The sequence below is a fragment of the Cryptomeria japonica genome, chromosome 4 (genome assembly GCF_030272615.1).
Source record: "Cryptomeria japonica chromosome 4, Sugi_1.0, whole genome shotgun sequence".
NCBI classification, from domain to species: domain Eukaryota; kingdom Viridiplantae; phylum Streptophyta; class Pinopsida; order Cupressales; family Cupressaceae; genus Cryptomeria; species Cryptomeria japonica.
The window spans coordinates 184,763,530-184,778,542 of record NC_081408.1 but is presented as its reverse complement, the minus strand read 5'-3'; the positions used below and the strand labels follow the sequence as shown (position 1 = coordinate 184,778,542).

Sequence of the window (15,013 nt, the reverse complement as noted above, 5' to 3'; positions counted from 1 at the left end):
TGGATCAGACGTTGTATAGATCCATGATTGGAGGACTATTGTATCTTACAACATCAAGGCCTGATATAGTTCAAGCTATGTGCATGGTTGCAAGATTTCAAGAATCCCCTAAGAAATCACATGTCAATGTTGTTAGGAGGATATTCAAGTATCAACAGGGGCACTCACTTATGGCTTATGGTATCCAAAGAAATGAGATTTCATTTTGCAAGCTTATACTGATGCAGATCGGGCATGATGTATAGATGACAGGAAGATCACCAGTGGTGGATCTTTCTTCCTTGGAAACAGATTAGTGTCATAGCATAGCAAGAAACAAGAGTTCATTTCACAATCAACTACTGAAGTAGAGTATATTACAGCTGCTACATGTTGTTCTCAAGTCCTATGGATGAATCAAACTCTTAAGGACATTCAGGTACAGTTTTTAGACCTTATTCCTATAATGTATGACAACTCAAGTGCAATCAATATATCAAAGAACCCTGTCATGCACTCTAGGACAAAGTACATTACAATAAAATATCCTTTTCTCATGGAAAAGGTTGTAGAGAAAGAGGTGAAAGTTGAATATGTGTCCACATGTGAGAAAATAGTTGATATCTTCACTAAGACATTTCCTAAGGACAACTTTGAATATCTAAGACAGAAATTGGGTATTCTTCCACCCACCTGCAACACTTAAAAAGTTTTTTAGTGTAGTCTGTGGTTTAGGGGGAGCACTTTCCGCCTTGAATCTCATTTATAGTCTTAGGGGGAGTTTCAATTTTTTGTAAACAGTAGTGGTATTTCTCTTTATAATGTATTGCAGATGTGTCATGATCAAAATTGGAAGTTCCATTCATTGCTATACAAAATCACAAGAGGAAAACATGCACAATTTTACCCTTTTCCATTGTTGTCAAAGGGGGAGAAAATGGTCAAAGCAAAGACTTCTAGTGTGTTGAAATTAATACCAAAGGGGGATATTGTTGGTATTATTGTCATTGATGTCAATCAATATTACAGGGATGTCTAGAGGTTGCAGAGAAGCAAGTAGCAAGTATGAATAACACGAAAACAAGTGATGTGCATAGCACACAAGTTATGCTATATAACTACACAAATGTTGTAGGTTGCAGATGAAATGTGGGTGGGTTACAAAGTGCAAGTCAGCATTAGTGCTGATCTATATATGCCACATAGTGCATTGGACCCATCAGGTTTGATCCAAAAGGACTGCAGACTTAGTATGGTAGATTGACTAAACAGCCTTGGTCGATTATTAGGGCATGATGTTTTATTGGAAAGGCCATCTCAGATTCAAGAGGTCCCCATCAATCCATGTGTTAGTGGCTCAGTGGTTCGCTTATGCTGTGTTGTGTCCATGTGGGATCCATCATGTATGTGCAGGCATCCCACTACCCCGAGGCGAGTTGGAAGGTTTTCAAATGACCCTGTAGGATAACAAAATCAGAGGAAAATGGTCTATCGTGCCATCCCGTACCGTGAAGGATGAAAGAGTGGTTAGCTTGCAAGATAACACAAAAGGATAAATGAAAGAGGTCTCTCGCTATCCTACATTGGTGAAGACCAAAGAACAAGGGTCGCATGGGGTTAAGAAAAGATAATGCGGTTACATCCCTTGCTATCCTGCAACATGGATGACCAAAGAAAATTGGTCATGTGAGATAAAAAGGTAAAGGGAGAGATGAATCCCGCTATCCTAGACGAAGAGAAGCCGATGTAAAATGAGCTCTCAGGGAAATAAGAGATGATGTAAGGGATGGTCCCTGCTATCCCGCACCATTCAAGATGGATGGGCGATGGTCGCGAGGGATAAGACAATGAAGGGAGTGAAGGATCCCGGTATCCCATAGCCTGCAAAATGATGGAAAAAGGGTCTCGTGAGGTAAGTTAAGGCGGAAATATTATGCATACCACTAGCCCGCATGAAAAAAATGGGTATATGAATGATGATGTAGGGTGAGTTAAAAGACAAAGTGGTGTGCATCCTGCCATCCCATAACAACAGAGTTTAAGGTCATCATGACCATTAGAAGTTTTTTTTCAACACGGTGGTAGCCCGATAAGCACAATTATCCATGTGGCTACTGACCATGGTTGACCAAGTGACTTGGATGTCGATTAAGAATATTTTTTACGACATCTGTGCATACCTTTAGGCACAAAGGTTTACATGGATGCTAACCAACTTTGACCATATAATCTCATGAAGGAAGTGAAGACATATGCCCCTTGATTGTAAATGAGAACATGTAATGTATAGAAGTTGGTGATAGTGGATCTTAGTAATATGGTAGTTCTCGATCTTGTCTAGGTAGGTCAATAGAGGATGGAGAATGCATTAACGACGACCAAGTTGTGGATGGTTGATGGGCTCGAGGAAATTGACAGAGACAAAATCAAATCTATTAGATAGATTGGGGTTGCTAAAAATAGAAACTTAGTACCTGGAGAGATTTTAGAAAAGTAGAGAAGAGTCATTTAATGCAAGTGGTTGATCCAAGAAAGAAATCCAATCTACTGCAGACTGAATCCCAGAAAGGCAAATGAATTAATTATAATATTAAAAGGAAAAACATTCCTCGATGCAGAGTTGATGGTGCAAGACTAGTGTAAATGTGATTCAACATTGGTAGGTGTGACTATTGAGATTGAGAAATAGCTGGAAATAGAAATATCTTGCCTAGTCGACCATGTGTTGTGTGTTGTAGAAAGTTGTGCTTCTTCTGAGAGAATTGGAGAAATCTACAGAAGTAAAAAAGTTGGAATAAAGCAAAAAAAGAAGAATGTATTCTGGAAAGTGAAGTTGTAGCAAGAAGAATAAGACATCCACAAAAATAGAGAAAGATCAGAGCATTCTGGAGAGTAGTGCTATAGTAGAGAGAAGAAGATAACCTGACTGAGGAAGGAGGAAAAAATTCACCAGGAAGAGAAATTCATTCTTAAGATATGAGAATTTTGTAAGTGTTACAAAACTCATTTGTAACAAGGCTTTATCATTTGCATTGTAAACTTTATCAATCACCATAAATCTCTGAGGGGGTGCTCAAAGCAGGGGGAGGTGCTCCTTTCAGTAGGTGCTCATAAAATCAGGGGTTGGTGCTCCTTGGGTTGGTGCCCTAAATATTGTAAACTATTATTTATTTTGAGGCTGGATTGTAGTAGTAGACTCCAAGAACTATTCTCACTGAGTTTTTTGCACAATGGGGTTTCCTCGTAAATTTGGTGTTGTTGTTTTTTGTTGTTTTGAGTGTGTATTCTTGATTAATTTGTAGTCTCAACACAAATAGTTCAAATTTTAAACTACACTGATTTACCCCCCTCTTAATGTCTATTTGTGTTCTTCAGAGGTAACTTTCCTTCATAATTACCGACACCTTTAGTCAATCTTCTGGCAATAAGTTCTTCAAGCTTCTCAAGCTCTCTTTCTTCATCTTCCATCTCTATCATCTCTATCTCATATCTAGATACTCTTGTAGAATGTTCTTCTGGATCATATCTTTGCTTCCTGGAAATAGTAGCTTTGAATGCAGATTCAGTCTTAGGAAGAGAGTCTCCAAACTCACTCAACTCAAAAGCAGCAAATGTACCGATCAACATGTCTCCTGTCACATTTTTCACAGTCCAGATCTCATTAATAGTGACAAATTTGTTTGTAAGCAGGAGGCAAGGATCTCAATACTTTAGCAACAATATCATATTCTTCTAATACTCCATTGACACATCTAATTCCACACACAAGCTCATTCACTTCTGCATAAAAGAAGTAATTTTCTCATCTTCACTCATCTTCAAGTTCTCATATTTACCCTTCAATCTTTGCAACTTAGCAATATTCACATGACTATCACCTTCATGCAAGGTCTCTAGTTTTATCCAGATTTCATGAGTAGTCTCTAAGTCCATCACATTAGTCATCTCAAAATCTACCAAGGCATTCAACAATGCTTTCTTAGCTCTAATATTGCATTCTGCTTCTTTTATCTCATTTAGAGTAGTAGGACCATTCCGAGGAACATTATATACATTATTAGTAATCTTCCAGTACTTTTCTCCAATGCATCTCAAATGACATTGCATTTGACTTTTCTAGAGAGTTTACTTCATTCCATCAAATCTAAGACTATCCTTCTTGAAAGAAAAGGTTGTCATCCTGTATCTCCCCAATAGTCAAGCTTCTTCTAGAGGATCTAGCTCTGATACTATTGGCAGTACATATAAATCTCTATTTCAATACCGCCTTATTGAGTCATGTCCCTAACTGGTCTTTTGGTCTGGTTGTGTGCCCTGAATTTTCTATGCAATTCAGTCTTCGTTGTTTTCTTTAAGTTTCACTATGTTGAACTTGAACCTTGAACTTGAACCTTTCTGGTTCAAGGTTCAAAGTTCAATGAGCATCATGTTAAAGTTTATTTTCCCACGCGGCTTTATAAGTCTTCTTTAGTATTTGTCGGTGTTTAGCATTGGTTGAAACTTGAACTTGAATCTTTTTGGTTCAAGGTTCAAAGTTCAATATTGGTCATGTATATTTTTTTGTGTCGCTGTTATTCTCCAAGGTTCAAAGTTCAATGTTTGATTTCTGATGCTAACAAAGTTGTAACCGATGCTGATGTTGATGTCCAAGATTCACAAGGACTTGATGTTTTGTCTAAAACAGATAATGCTATGCTGTTGACTTCAGGAGGACCTCCGCCTATGCAATCCAAAGATCTGACTGTGGCTCCTAAATGGTTGAGTGATTCAATTACCAAGAAGAGGAATGTTGTGCCTATCTCTGTGTCAATGGAAGATGCCGTGAGTAAGTGTCTAGGAAGGGCCATGAAGCCTAAGCGGATGAAAGTGGAAACCATGATTGGTTTTGATGAGAGCACAAAACATTGGACTACAGATATTGCTAAGCCCACATCCGATAAGGATGCTACTACCACCTCAGAGGCTGATTATACTATTGAATGAGTTGATTTGGGGGTAGGAACTAGAGCGGTTGATATGAAACATTTAGAGACTTCAACCAAAAGGATTATCTCACGTAGTTGGAAGGATGAAAAGGATAAAGCAGATTTGAAATGGAGTTTAATGCAAATGGCCCAATACATCTATGCTCTGCAGAATAGCCCGCTGCCATTTTCCCAAAGCTCTGTTCCCTTTAATTTAAAATCTCCTAATAATTAGAAGTTCTTGGGTGAAGTTCAAAGGAACAAGATGATGGTAGAGATTTTCTCTGAGTGGCTTACGTCGATTGTGGATCAAGGAACTAATTATATATCATATTTAGTTCAAATCTTCAAAGATGCCAATGATGTTACCAAAGAATTGGACACTGACTTAATCGCATGGCAGAAAGAAAAGACTAAATGGGCAGTGATTTCAAGGCAAATGCGTGATATTCAACGCTATTGCTTAATGAATTTCCTTGCTAAAAGACAAGTGCTAGGATTAGATGAAAATATAATGTTCATATGCAAAGAAAGTATAGAGTGGCATAACCAGATCATTGAGCAAGGACATAATGAATCTGTTAGTCTATGAGGGGATCTAACAACCCTAAGAACAATGATGCAAAAGGATCTGCGTTGTGTAGATGTTCAGTTGCTTAAAGAAGATGGCCAGACCCTGGAAGATACAATAGAAATGGTCAATATTTTCACCAGTTGAATTAAAAAAATTAAGGTGGAGAAGTCCTTAGCCATGGAAGATTTTACAAAGATTGCTAAAGTGGAGTCGATGCTTACAATATGTTTTGATCATTTGGACACTCATATAGATAAAGTGCAGCTGGTGAAAAGGAAGAAGGAACTCTGGAAGCAAAGGGTAATTCATATCACCCTGCCACATGTAGCGGTAATCCAGGAGTTCTCAAGGGTTCATCAGGAGTGGAGTGTAACAAAAGTGGTTATGGTATGCCCCCAGAATAGCAATCTGGGCAATCCGACTGAAACTGAATCGACCGCATGAGTAGTACTGCTGGCAGTCATATGCCAATATGTCTAGCTTTCTTTCATTTTCTGTTATATAGTTAGGACAGTTTCTCATTAACTCATTTAGAGTTAATTTTACCTTTGGTTAAACTATTGGTCTGGTGACCTATTTCTAAGCTTTGTAATGACTTTACGCGGGTCCACTAAGTTTTTGAAAATCTATCTCTTTTAATTTTGGCTGAATAGTTTATGTATGTGTTGGAAGTTTATGATCATTTATGAATGAAAATCGAATGACAATTTATCTTTGGCTTCAAATCTATGTGTTTGGTGTTTGAAATTTGATTTATGTGAGAATCTATTTCAAGAAAGAATTTGTCATGGCTTTCTATATGTGCAGAAAATATCAGTGAAATTCATTTTTAAAGATTTTCATTTTGTTTCAGTGTACATGTGAAGTTTGTCGGCTTTAAACAAAGAATTATATATGGATCAATGCTTGTGCTCATTTGGTATTGACCGGTGAATGCAATTACCTTTTTGTACTTTCTGGGGAAAAGTATAATATTGATTGTGTGTAATTTGGAGCTGATTGAATATCTATTTGAGGGAGCTGTACCTTAATTCAGAGGTTAATCAATACAATGATTTTCCAACTATATGGTGAAATTTGTCTTTCATTTCTTGGGCTAAGAGTATAAAAGTTAAATAAATTATGAGAGACAAATCTGTTTACCAGCATATACCAATTGACATGTAAAACACGATTAAGGGAAAAACATGGTGGGAACCTACCCACAATGAGATGATACCCTTTTAGGAGTAAATAAAATATTACAATGGGGAATGCACATGCATCCAGACACACTTCCTAGAGATCATTGCTTAAACAAGAAACCCAGAAAGGCTACAATGTTTAGGGAAGGCTCACTAACCTACACAAGCATTCAAACAACAATCAAGATTACATGAACTATGAAAATAACATTTCCATATGCCTGAGTACAGTTCCGGTTAAGCTCATTGCAAAATATTCTCTGCAACACACTTCTTCACACAATTATTCACACATAGCATGATACCTCTCAATGATTATTACATTCATTTATATAAGTCATCAACCTCTATTACAAGGTCGGGTAAACCCTCAACACAAATAACAAAATAATAACCTCAAATACTACAGCAATACATACAGACCAAAACAATGTCGGCTAACGCATAGTATGGGCCAAAACAACCACCACAAATATGAAACACCTCCAACAATTATGCCCTGATCATCTGCAGCATGCTACAACAACAAGAATGTCGCATAACATGAAGAACATCATTGGACAAAGAAAATCTTCAGCAACGCACACAATAATAAATGCAGACCACCAATATGCATAGAAAATAATATAGAAACATTCACAAGCAATGTGAATTGCACCACAACATCCGAAACAACTCGGATTACAAGAATCATCATCATCTCTCTATTGGAGCTCAAGAACACCAACATAATTGACTGTCAACCTGAAGGATTCACTTATGGATTTCCAAATTATGAACCAATCAAACTGAGGACACAAATCAACATCCATAATACATCCCATACATTCACAACTAAAGATATTACAATTCTAGAGCAATGCGAAGCATGAACCAAAATACTGAATAACATGAACAACTGAATAACATCCTCAATACCAGACCTCATAACTTGATCAAATCAACATGTGGACCTCTAAAACTTCTTCTGAATCAACTAGACATACATATCTCAAAACCCATTACAACCCATCAACTCATCTACAACATACAGGCTAAACCAACTTATCCAATTTGACTACAACATTGGAATACACAAAAGAATATGTTGATATCAATGACAACACATTATTCCAACAAGCTTCTCAAAAATATCCAACATGTAGACCATCTAATAGATATGGAAATACCATAAGATATGCAAGTTATCAATATAGGAGTCTGGTCTATTATAGTTGCAACAAAGTAGGACATTTGGCAAGAGACCGTAGAAGTAGATCCAATATTTCATCTAGATTGACAAAGAAGGTAGATATTAACCTTGAGAAGTAAAAATGAAGAAGATGTGGGTAAATAAATCTAATGAAAAGACTTAGTAGAATACAAAGGCTGCACTGACACCGGCTAATGGTGCTACTCCCTCCATAAATTAAGCTTGTATGTTGGACTAAGGGGAGAGCTAAAAGAAAATCTTATAACTCCTCAAATTTGGTGTAGTAGCTTAGAAGATTTTTTTTAGTGCTTTAGTGTGTTTTTGGGTATTACTGGAAAAACCGGTAAAAAAAAGGAAGAGAACGTGGTTTTTGGGAAAGTACGATTGTCATTAATGTTGCTCTTCTGAAAAAAAAAATATTGAGAAGTTACTTAAAATTATTTTGATCACTTGTGAAAATGAAGCTTGAAGATTTGCAGTGCAAAGAAGAGCTCAGTGTGCTGTGCTAAGAAAACCTTTGTTTGTGACATGCCAATTCCAGTTGTTGTTGACCCATCATTAAAACCGTGACCTGCATTGAAGCCATATCCTCTCATCACAATGTTGACTGATAAAGATGGAGAATTTTCAAGGGTGCCAACTCATTGTTTATATACTGAGGATGTGTGTGCCTATAGTCATGTGGGGAGGGAAGAGCTAAGTCATCTTTAATTCAATGACTTATGGGAGAATGTAACTGAGGATGATGATGTAACCCTAAAGAAAGATTATAAAAAATCTTAGAGACTCTGGATTGGATATTTGAAGATTCTTTCCTAACTTTTCTGATGAAGTTGAGTGGATTAGAATAATCCTGAGTTGAATTCATGGAGATGATATGTACCTTGAAAAAACCTATCGGATCACGAAGGAAGTCCTTCAAACCCTAACCAGTCTTTGTCAAAGAGGAGAGGTTTCGATGAAGAGATCAGTCAAGAATGATATGGTTACTACTCTAACATGATCTATGTGTGATGGAAGAATAGTGCCTATAGAAAATATCAAAGATATTGGGCTGAAGCTTGCAACGAAATACCTAGCTTACAAAATTGACTTCTAGAACCGAGAAAGTATGGCCGCTATGATAGCCATTTATACAGCTTTCAGGAATATGGTATGTAATGAGTCATTTGATTTATGTAAACTTCTTTTGAATGAATTATTGGAGAATCTAAAAAAGACAATGAAGAACAAATATTTGTTCAAATTTGGGCCTTTGATAATTCTTTTAGCCTTCATGTTCTTAAAGATCAACTTCCTAGTAAAGACAATGTTGTTTGGGAGACGTCATCCCCAATAGGAATGCAAATGGGTACTTATGTGAGAAAATGCATGATAGACAACAAGAAATATCAAAGAGATTTTTGTGGTTGGTTTAAAGAATTTCAATCTTCTATGCAACAAAGATACATGTGTTTCATCAGACATAGTGAACAATTACATAGATACATTCACTTTCACTGTTAGCAGAGATAACTATTATATATTTGTAGTGGAACCACAAGTTGGGTGGATACTGGAACTGCCTTATGAAGTGTCAGATGAAGAAGCAGTAGCAAAAATTGAACAGGTAAAGAGTTTGTATAGAGATCTGAATGAAGAATGATTTGGGACAGTAGAAGATCACTTCTTTAGGGCAATGCAGAGAAATGCATCCTTTGAAATGTTGACTATAGTTGACATTTATTACACATCTGAAGATAAATTTATTAATGCTCAAATGCACTTGTGAACCGTTTCACTCCCAAGATACACCATACACAACTTCACATCACACATTACTCACTTTTGTCTTCCTCCAAAATGAATTTCGTCTTTATATACCATTCACAAACAAAGAAACATTAATTAGGTTAGCCTAATTAGATGTAACATGTAGGGTACAAACAATTGGTCCCAAAAAAAATCTAGACCACATTGGCACACCTTCTTATCTATCCAAGATCAACTCCTCATGCTACCACTTCGACCAAAATTGCATAGGTCGGCTCCAAAGGATAGAACCATTAAAGCACACCAACCAAATTTACCCAAAACATGATGCGGACCACCAAGACTCTTGCATATGAACACCATAGAATCACCTAAAAATAACATAGCTAAATCATTGATCCACACCACGAAAACAACTGTAAGCAGAGGAATGCAATGCATTGTTGCAAACTCTCACTTTATAGTTGTACAAGTCAATACTCATATCATCACAACTTCAATTGTAGATCAACTGAGAACATTAAAATTAAGATATTATTAAGCATTTGCATCCACCAAAATCATACTACAACAACAAGAAATAATGAAGCAATTTGTACAATATAGATCATAAAACTATATCTTCTATGAGAGTATTCACCAGGATAGACACCTTTAGCCATCTTCAACTATGGACCACATAATACACCTCCAAAGTTTTGGATAAGTTATAAGACAACCAAATTTACTATCTAAAACAACTATAGTCAATCTCCAGACATCTAGATAAATGCATTACCAGTCCTTTGATACTACAATTCTCTAGAATAAAATTGTGTTAGCAGCAATCAAGAAGGAAGACAGAGAGAAGGGGGGGGGGGGGGGGGTCTGAATGAGTCTTCACCGGAATACCAAACCTAATCACAAAGCACAAATCTAATAAACTAAGTTAATAAAAAAGATAAGAAAATTATTAGCACAACACACAACACCAATATTCTGACTTGGAAAACCCGGTTAAGGGAAAAACCACGCTCGGAACCTACCCACAATAAGATGATACTCTACAGTAGTATATTTAAATATTACAATGGGGAATGCACATGCATATAGGCACACTACCTAGAGCTCACTGCTCAAATATAATGGCCCGAAAGGCTACAACCCTCAAGGAAGTCTCGCTGACTTACAAGAAGATTCAGACTATAATCCGAAAGAAATGAACTGAAAGAATAGCATCTCCAAATGCCTGATTACAGTTCTGGTTAAGCACAAATGTCTGCCCTGCAACACCAATCTCACCTCAAACTCAACATCGACACCCAAATTGCATGAATATATCGCCTATATATACAAGTCATCAACCTTGACAGCAAGGTCGACTAAACCCTCAATCCTTAATTATAAAATTACACCACCTAATACAAAGACCAAGCACCAGACCAATATAATGATTTACATAGCATAAAATGGACCTAAATCAAATTCCCAAATGCTCAACTCCACTGGAAGTCACTGTAAGATCAACCGCAACATGCTACACCACTAGTAAAACTGCATAACATGAAAAACATCACTGGTTGATAGAAATCACCAAAAAATTGCACAACGATCAATGCAAAATACCAAAACAAATAGGACATGACTAGGAAACACCAGCAAGCACATTAGAATCATGAGAAATAGCTGCACCAACACCACTTATCAAATCTTCATCAATCAACGACGAAAAGCTAAAGAACACAACCAATCAGCTGCTATCACGAAGAATGATAACTTGCAGGGCACCAAATCATGAACCATCTAAAATGAAGATACACAAGAGCATCCCAAGAAATATCCCAAAGTCTTAGCACAAGATCTGATCACATCGGAATATACCGAACTCTGCAAAACAGTGATCAATAAAACAACACTACAAACTGGATCAAACGATCTTCCCAAAATGCAATCACTAGAACAAATCACAAGAATCTGTTGACATCAATGACAACAACATATCCTAGCAGCAACAATGACCAACCATATCCAACAATCTTTTCAACCTTCTAGACCAAATTTATCATTAGTAACAACAAATTTGACATCAATGACAACACAAACTCTTATTTGCAAAAAGTGATATAAATTTATGTCTAAGATTATAGGTAGTAGGTACTCAAAATTTGCAAAGGTTGACGAAATTATAAAATGAAATGCAACTTTCTTCTTTTCCTAAGATAATTTGAATGTCAAGATCCAACTTTAGCTAAGCAATAAGATCCAACATTAACTAGCCAAAGGAAACACTATGACATAATAATATTAATATAACATAGGGAAATTTTTTGGTGGTTACCATGTAGGGATAAATATTAATCATTGAAGAATCTAGCTATCCCTATTATTGAGCATCACCCATACCATTGCCAAGAATGAATGGATCATATAAGGATGTACCTAGAGATCTTGTCGCTGCCTACTAGTTGTGTTCTTGTATAGTGCTCTTTTTTAATTTTTTTAAGAACCATTTGTATACAATGTAAGTAGATCTTAAGATTTTTGATCAAATTTGATTTATTAGAAAATATCAATTAAAGCTGAAATATGACAGTTATAGCCAATAGATCCAGAAGCATATTGCTAGGTTTGAAATCAAAATGGACAATTTGCGAAAGAAAATCATGATGTAAATATTCCGAACCATGGTCTACATCTATAGCGATTCTCAAACACTCACTCAATCTCAATTCAAAAAATTCCTTATAATCTCTAATAGGGTGCAAATGCTTCTATGGCATCTCATCTTCAAAAAGATTGCTTCATGCTCAAAACATGCTTTTTTCTACTATAATTAATAACTGTTATAGATGAGGTTGATCATAGTGGCACTTAATATACGTTGCACTGATATGGAAAATTGAAAGTGTAGGATTTCAAGTACTCATTTTTTAAATAGGGAAACAAAGTCAAACAAAAAATACTCACCTATGTGCAAAAAAGAGGAAAAAAATTGTTATTATTATCTCATAAAAATTGTTGTTTAGGAATACAACCAAACATAAGATGTGAGTCTCAAATTCTTATCAAGTACATCATATAATTTAGAACATAAAACTAAGAATGACAAACCAAATATTAATTAACTACATTTTTTTGAATCTTCAATCAAAACATCACTTTTTTAGGAAAGCAAGTAATATTTGTAGCCCTTCTCTATCATTAGCCCAAGTTCAGTTTGATTCTTTAATTTTACTATCACAAGTTCCTAATTTTAAACTTGAAAACTCCTTATTTACAAGTTTGAAGAATAAAACAAATCTATCTCCCTCTATCCATATCACTCCTTCTTTCCCTCTCTATCTCTCCCCCTTTACCCCCTTCTCTCACCATATCTTTCTCTACTTGTATCTCCCTATCTCTCTCCATTTATTTCTCTACCTCTATCCCTATCTTTCTCTACCTCTACCTCCCTATCTCTCCATTTCTTTCCCTACCCCTCTCTATCTCTCTGCATTGCCCTCTATCTATATATCCCTCTCTCCCTTTAACTATCTCCCTCCCTCTCCTGGGCCTCTTAGCTCTCTCCGTCCACCTATCTATTTCCCTTACTCTCTCTATCTCCTCTTATACATGTCCCTATCTCTCCCTCCATTTATTGCCATCTCTCTCTCTCTCTCTATCTTCCTTCCCCCATATCTCTAGAAATTTCATATCTCTCTCCCTCTCCCTCTTCCTAGACCTCCGTATCCATCTCTCTCTACTTGCTCCTTCTCTCTTCATCTACCTATTTATTTCCCTTACTCTCTCTATCTCCTCTTATACATGTCCCTATCTCTCCCTCCATTTATTGCCATCTCTCTCTCTCTCTCTCTCTATCTTCCTTCCCCCATATCTCTAGACATTTCATATCTCTCTCCCTCTCCCTCTTCCTAGACCTCTGTATCCATCTCTCTCTACTTGCTCCTTCTCTCTTCCTCTACCTATTTATTTCCCTTACTCTCTCTATCTCCTCTTATACATGTCCCTATCTCTCCCTCCATTTATTGCTATCTCTCTCTCTCTCTCTATATTCCTTCCCCATATCTCTCTCCCTCTCCCTCTTCCTAGACCTCTATATCCATCTCTCTCTCTCCACACTTATTCAACATACCCATTGCACACCAAAGTGCAATAGCTAGTTTAAATTAATTGTGATATGAATTGTTATATCTAACAGATTAGCCTATATATTTTATATATAGAGGTGTTTTTTTTTTTTTTGACAATATCATATTTTTATATGATTGTATTTAATTCTTTTGAAGTTCGTATTGATAGTTTCTAGTCGTTGCATAATAATATTATATATTGGCAAAAGCAATTAGAAATATAACCGTCGAAATTGTATTCGGAATGGAAAATTAGCAATTTTAGTATAACTGTAAAATCCACAATCTTATCACTATTGTTCAATTATACTACGTGAAACAACCTTACTATTTAAGCAGTAATAAATAGTAATTGAATTATGCTCTTCCCCTGGTAAAGGGCAGGTGAATAGATCAAAATCTATCTAGAATCCACAACCTATAATTCAATACAATACAATACAAGATCAGTAACTGATAAAGTTGAGTGCCTGCTAGAAGTGCTACGTGGGTGTCATGTCCTGCTGCGTGTGAGGTGGTTTCTTGAAATATCTTCACCTAACAGCTCTTTCCCGCGTTAAAGAATGGTAGATATGGAGTGAAGGTCGGCAGGAGAGAAAGATATATATATGTATCATAGATTTATGAGTATTGCATTCATTCCTGCTTAGATAGAGTTTTCAGAGCTATACCAAAGTAAGAAGAAGAAGAATTAGAGTTAAGAGAAGTTTGGGTAAGATGGCTGGTCATGGACCTGGTGGAGGAGGAAGAGGAGGAGGAGGAGGAGGAGGGCCTGGTGGTGGTGGAGGCGGCGGTCAAGGAGGTGGCCAAGGAGGTGGAGGACCTGGTGGTGGTGGAGGTATTTTCGGAGCTATTTTCGGAGGTATTTTTGGACGTCATGGTGGTGGTGGAGGCAGTCAAGGAGGTGGCCAAGGTGGTGGAGGTGGACAAGGAGGTGGTCGCGGAGGAGGAGATGGTGGAGGTGGTCGAGGAGGAGGTGGTGGAGGTGGTCAAGGAGGAGGTGGTGGTCGTGGAGGAGGAGGAGGAGGTCCTGGAGGACGTTGAAAATTTCAAATAAATGGCAATTTAGGTGAAAATATTTGTGCAAGCATGTAATGTGTGATCTGTTTCCCAAATAAGCATGTTTGTGCAATACCATACTATAGATATGCCTCAATCTCTTGTATAAGAGAATTTAAGAGGTTAGAAATTTCTATTTTTGTAATTTGATTTAATGAGTGAAATAAAACTAGTGCAATAATTATTTGTTGTATTATATC

General features: G+C 36.7%; 1 protein-coding gene across 1 annotated transcript in view; it reads left to right on the top strand.

Moving 5' to 3' along the window:
• The first annotated feature begins 14,367 nt into the window (after positions 1–14,367).
• Positions 14,368–15,013, top strand: part of LOC131875433 (glycine-rich cell wall structural protein 1.0-like) — a 28,926-nt gene continuing 28,280 nt past the window's right edge. The window contains exon 1 of the mRNA XM_059219691.1: positions 14,368–14,658. Within this exon, the coding sequence (XP_059075674.1) occupies positions 14,472–14,658 (187 nt within the window). The 5' untranslated portion in view covers positions 14,368–14,471. The remainder of the gene's footprint in view (positions 14,659–15,013) is intronic.